Source organism: Molossus molossus, unplaced genomic scaffold (genome assembly GCF_014108415.1).
Source record: "Molossus molossus isolate mMolMol1 unplaced genomic scaffold, mMolMol1.p scaffold_m16_p_6, whole genome shotgun sequence".
NCBI lineage: Eukaryota > Metazoa > Chordata > Mammalia > Chiroptera > Molossidae > Molossus > Molossus molossus.
In genome coordinates, this window is record NW_023425399.1 from 95,882,212 (window position 1) to 95,888,211 (window position 6,000).

At 49.8% G+C, this 6,000-nt stretch overlaps 1 protein-coding gene across 1 annotated transcript in view; it reads left to right on the forward strand.

Annotated features, from left to right (window-relative positions):
- The window catches only part of SLC14A2 (solute carrier family 14 member 2), a 48,716-nt gene extending 43,420 nt beyond the window's left edge, over positions 1–5,296 (forward strand). The window contains exons 16-19 of the mRNA XM_036244785.1: positions 2,772–2,919; positions 3,570–3,704; positions 4,779–4,828; positions 5,066–5,296. Of these exons, the coding sequence (XP_036100678.1) occupies positions 2,772–2,919; positions 3,570–3,704; positions 4,779–4,828; positions 5,066–5,266 (534 nt within the window). The 3' untranslated portion in view covers positions 5,267–5,296. The remainder of the gene's footprint in view (positions 1–2,771; positions 2,920–3,569; positions 3,705–4,778; positions 4,829–5,065) is intronic.
- Positions 5,297–6,000: the final 704 nt, after the last annotated feature.

The window sequence follows — 6,000 nt, forward strand, 5'->3', positions numbered from 1 at the left end:
TTGTATATAACCTGGCCTCTGGAAGTCTGCCAAGATAATGAATAAGAAGCTACACTAAGAGCATTAAATCAGCCTGGAGAAATGAGCCCATTAGCTCCTTATCTGAGTGGACACGTTTTCTCTGAGCTACTACCCCCGCCCCCGCCCCAGTTTCCATTACACTGAACAACTCCCAGACTGGGCTCACTTAGAAACGTCGTTATTGGCAATTCATCATCTATCCACAAAGCCACTTGCCCTTGTTGAAAGAACTTTCGGAACTAATGTTGCCTAGTTTCTCTCAGCGTGTCACCGTCTGCAGCAGCGTGCAGAGAAGAGAGAGCCCTGCACCGCACAAAAGGCGTCGTTATTTAGAAAGAGAAATGCTCGTGTTGGCCCCATCCTTATTGATTTGCGTGCAGGCACACGTGTGTGCACGTGTGTGCTTGTGTGTGCATGTGTGTGAGGGCCTTCATGAGCCAGAGGTGAGAAGAGGTGCCAAGCTGGCGATTCACTCCTGTGGCCTCCCTTTCGGCTATCCACCCTGTCCACCCTGTCCACATCCTTGGAAGGCAAAACTGCTCTAATCAGTGTGCTACAGGGCGATGATGTTACCAAAGGTTAAGATAATTTGCAATCTCCATGCCACTTTTTTTTTTTTATCCTCACCCCGGGACATTTTTTCATTTTTTGTTCAGGTAGAGTGGGAGGGAGAGAGAGGAAGAGAGAGAGAGAGAGAGAGAGAGAAACATCGATGTGAAAGGGACACATCGAGTGGCTGCCACCCACACAACCAACCAGGGCCGGGGAAAAACTGCAACCGAGGTACGTGCCCTTAGCGGGAACCAAACCCGGGTCTCTCTGGACCGCAGGCTGACGTTCTAACCGCTGAGCCAAACCTGCCAGGGCTCCATGCCACATTTTAATGGAAAAGCTATCTAGGAATTTTGGAGAAATAAAAAATATATATTAGGAAATCCTGTAAAGATACTTTAAAACCCTCAAAGTTCCAGGAAAGAAAATGTCTATTTTGGATGGTTGTTCTCCCGAAATAACCTCCTGGGCAGTTGAATGGGTTATAGTAATGATGACTATGTCTTGTCTTTTGACCATCTCTTTAGAGCCATGAGTTTTGGGGAAACCGGCGGTAAATGTCAGAGAGAGGGTTTAGAACTCCCAACAGTTTTGAGACCCCATGAGTTCCTCTGCTCTTCTCTTCCCCGGAGACCACCCCGCCCCGCTCCCTGGCGGATGGGACCAGCTTGGGACTAAGCTGAGCAGCGTCACTGACACTCCATAAAACTCTTGATTGTTCTGAGTTCCCCCACATGGTGATGCCTGAGCCCCATTCCGTTCTCTGTCCCTGGGGCTTGGGGACTGAGCCTGGAGGGTTAGCCCACGAGGCAGGCCCAAGAGCTCCTACTGTGTCCTCCTGTCTCGGCACCCCCCCCCCAGGGGGTGGAGTCTTCTCAGAGTACACAGGCTAACAGAATTGCCTTATCATAATATATACACATTCTGGCTCCAGTCTCTGCTTCTCCTCAGCTTACTGCCCAGGGGGTGAGATGAACCCCAGTACATCACAGCACGAACCGCCTCCCTTAAACACTCTCCCAGCTCAAGGGCCGTGGGCCGAACTCCCAGTACACAGGATCCAATCCCAGTCGCTGGGAAGGCTGCACACCCGGAATCATTTTACAGATCCAGAGCACATTGCCAGTGCCGCAGGCCCTGGACCCTGGCCTCCCCAACCCTCCGCCCTGCGCAGGCGACAGGCCCTCTGCCCTGAGACACACGGAAGCCTGGTGCGAGCTGGGTGCTCATCTATCAGCCAGCGTCAGGCAGTGTAGCGATCAATAAGGAGACACGACAACACTGCCTTCTCGGGGCTCTCCTGTGGACCCTGGCCCACTGCCCCCCTGTGGACCCTGGCCCACTGCCCCCCTGTGGACACTGGCCCACTGCCTCCCTGTGGACCCTGGCCCACTGCCCCCCTGTGGACACTGGCCCACTGCCCCCCTGTGGACACTGGCCCACTGCCCCGCTGTGGACCCTGGCCCACTGCCCCCCTGTGGACACTGGCCCACTGCTCGCCCAGACCAAACTAACGTGACCACAGCCCAAGCATATTGTTCTGGAAAACACAAGGGACCATTTCTCCATCTCATCTTTTGCCTTCTGATCATCATGTTGGCTTTATAAAGAATGTAACCAGCCCTGGCCGGTTTGGCTCAGTGGTTAGAGCGTCGGCCTGCGGTCCGGAGAGATCCGGGTTCGGTTCCCGCTAAGGGCACGTACCTCGGTTGCAGTTTGTCCCCAGCCCTGGTTGGTCGTGCAGGTGGCAGCCACTCGATGTGTCCCTTTCACGTTGATGTTTCTCTCTCTCTCTCCCTTCCTCTCTCTCCCTCCCACTCTATCTGTACAAAAAATGTAAAAATATCCTCGGGTGAGGATAAAAAAAAAAAAGAATGTAACCAGAGTTTTTAAACTCCAGCTTTGATCAGACACCTACTGCTTTTCTAATGAATAATACCTTCATTTGAAAACTTTCCGTTTCTCTTCACAGGAGGCTTAGTTGCCTAACACCCATGTTTCTCAACCAAGGAAACTTAATATCGGCCTGAATGTCCTAAGAACTCAAGATTAAAACGATCAAGTTCGTGTTCCTTTTAGAGTTAACCTATTTGAATTAATATGTCTTGGAAACCCATTGCAAAATGTCAGTGTGGAGGGTTTGGCACTAATTCTTTTCCGGGCAAGGTTCAAGTTGTCTATGCCTGTGATTCCTACAGCTTCTGAGAGCCATCCCTGTGGGAATCGGCCAGGTGTACGGCTGCGACAACCCCTGGACTGGAGGCATCTTCCTCATCGCTTTGTTCATATCTTCGCCTCTTATTTGCTTGCACGCTGCAATCGGATCCACCATGGGGATGCTAGCAGGTCAGTGTCATCGCTTCTCCCTATTAATGGGCCATAACAATGTTGGTGCCTGGGGCCAACTCCAAAGAAAATGGTGACATGTGTTTTCAACGCTTCACCTGCTTATTCTGTAAAGTGTCCCTCCTTTTATTGTATCATGTTTTTTCTATTTTGGGTGCCAGTGCCCTGATGCTTCCATGAGCAAAAACTGCCCTTAAGAAAGGCGTTGGTGTTAGTCATTTACACCTTAGTATAAATTTAAACTTTGGGAGGGGTTTCTTCCAGGCGTGTTTATATTTTAAGTCCTATATGTAATGATGATAAGAAGAATGCAGTCCCCATGAGAGAACATTACGATATCACTAAAGAAGGAGACATTGCCCTCTTTCTTGGCCAGGGGAGGACTGTCCCTGGACTGCTTAAATCAGACGTCAGAGTCTTACTCAAAAGGTCTCTTCTGCCCATAACGGTCTCACCACTATGTTTACGTGGCTTGATAGCCATTTGTTTTCTTTAAGTGTTGTTGTTTTTTTTCACTGAATAAAATCATAAGTTCTTTCTGATAAGTGCCTAAGAGGCTCACGGGTCTGGGTTTTGAGGACCCTAGTGGGTCTGAGGGCTGGCAGGGAGCCTCACCCCCACGCACCCACTCCGCCCACCTTCTCTCGCAGCTCTCACCCTGGCTACGCCCTTCGACTCCATCTACTTCGGCCTGTGTGGCTTCAACAGCACGCTGGCCTGCATCGCCATCGGGGGCATGTTCTACGTCCTCACCTGGCAGACGCACCTCCTGGCCATCGCCTGCGGTAGGTACTGCCAGTGCATCCCTGCCCACCAAAACGGGGGGCTGGGGCTATCCCCCGAGGGAAAACGGCCGTGAAAGTTCTGCCAGTCCTCCCAAGATAAACGGGAGGATCCCTTGCTTTATACAAGGGCTTTTACTGAAAACTGGTTTTGAATGATTGTCTAGTGATAAATAGATTTAAAATTATTTTCACTGAACACAAAGTGTTCAGCCACGTGAAGACAGATTTTTTTAGACGGTGCTTGTTTGGTGGTTGTTCGTGGCTGTCTCCTGTGATTGTGACTTTCCTGGCTGGTGATCGAAACCAATCGACAGAGCAACCCTGTGCAAATTTATCTTTATATTTGGAGTTGGGTGATTTGCATCAGATACGGCTATGAACCATAAGCACCCAAACATTGACCATAAGACCTTCAAAGAGTGCTTACGTTACAGAATGTCAGGATTAGCACCAGCTGGACACTCAGTAACTCTAATGAAGTCTTTGCCATTAACATCCCAGGAACAATTGGGATGCTTTTAGTTGAGAAATTAAAGGTTCAGAAGCAAAGCCCAGTTACACTGGCCCATTTTCACAGAACCACGCCGATAGCAGGCACTTGGCTCTCCCCGGTGGCCAGCCTGGAGGTGTCCTTCCCGGGCATAACCTGGGAGACAAGGCAGTCAGGTGCTCGCTCTTCCTCAAGTTCACTGAACGCCGCTCCTCCCTGGGAACCCATATAATGTTCATAACTCGTGACGAAATACACCAGCAGGGAGTTCTGAGACTCACTTCTCTGGGCTGTAGAGTAAAATTTTCATTTCTGCCACTAAATGTTCCTTTGCTAGAATGCAAGGTGGTGGGACCCAGGAGAACCATAACGGCTCAAGTCTGGCCCCTTTTTAACAAAGTTCATCTGCTGTCTTAGGCGTGTCAGCATTTGTGTGGAATTTAATACTTTTCTAGGCTGCCAAGCACTGGAAACAGAACTCAGTTTTCTGCAGTCCGAGAGAGAGTGTTTGTGGCAGGCACTGGAGAGGGAGACGAAGCATTCGGCACTGTTAGTCACCTCACTGTGTCTTGGTTCTCTTCCAGCACTGTTTGCCGCCTACCTGGGTGCTGCCCTGGCTAACATGTTATCTGTGGTGAGTCCATGTGAGCTAAGAATGTGCCACAACACCCTTGCTAGTGTTCTCTCGTCTCCCCAGAGTCAACACAAAACCCCTCCTCCAGTAAGCCTTCCCCAGTTCACCCTCTTGTCTCAAATTACACTACTTACCTCGGCTGGACAGAAGGAGTTGAGCCTCAAAAGTTTAAACGTCAAGTGTTGGTACAGCATCTGATGTAACCAAGGCTTTTTTTGTGTCCTCCCTGCCCCCCAGTTTGGATTACCCCCCTGCACCTGGCCCTTCTGTCTCTCGGCGCTAACCTTCCTGCTCCTGACGACCAACAACCCTGCCATCTACAAGCTTCCGCTCAGCAAAGTCACCTACCCAGAGGCCAACCGCGTCTATTACCTGTCCCAGGAGAAAAATAGAAGACCATCGACCATAACAAAGTACCAGGCCTATGACGTCTCCTAAGATGCCCCTTCCAAGACATGTCACTGTAAAGGCAGCCTTCAGCAGGCTGTGAGGTTTCCTCTCCATCTGTCTGTTCCGTGATTCTCGCCCCCAAGCAAGCCTCGCCCCACTCATTCCCAGGCACGGGGGGGAAATATTGTGTAGTCACCATTCAGGAAGCTCTCTGTTCTAAGAAGCACAACACTTATCAAAGGTATGATCAGTTTAGACTGTGCATAGCTCACTCCATAAGAGCTTCCTTTAAGGGGAATTTTCCCACTTCTGCAAAACAAGCCACCTCTCTAAAGAGAAGTCACCAGGGAGGGGACAGAGATTGGTGGTCATCAATGCAGCAATGAAGTGTCAGGATACATGCATTAGCCTAGAAGGCAAAAGGGCTGGTTCTGCCCCAGCTCTGACACTATTGAACACCTGCCATCGGGGTGAGTCCATCCCCTCTCTCAGCCTCAATTTTTTATTGGTTTCATGACAGGGAGGGACCCTAACACCCCTTCCACCTTAGACTGTTGATTCATCTCTCTGTCCTATAAACTGACAAACAAGTAGTCACTTTGAGTTAAGTAAGAGATGGGAGGGTTACCTGGAGAAGAGGCAGAACAATTGTAAAGCTCTATGGAGATTTGTTCTTGAGTCATGAGATGTTCTCCAGACATGGGCTTAGGAAACTAACTCACTGGAAATGCCGATGTGCCTTTCTTCACATAACAGAAATATTTCTGGAAATGTCATAAGAT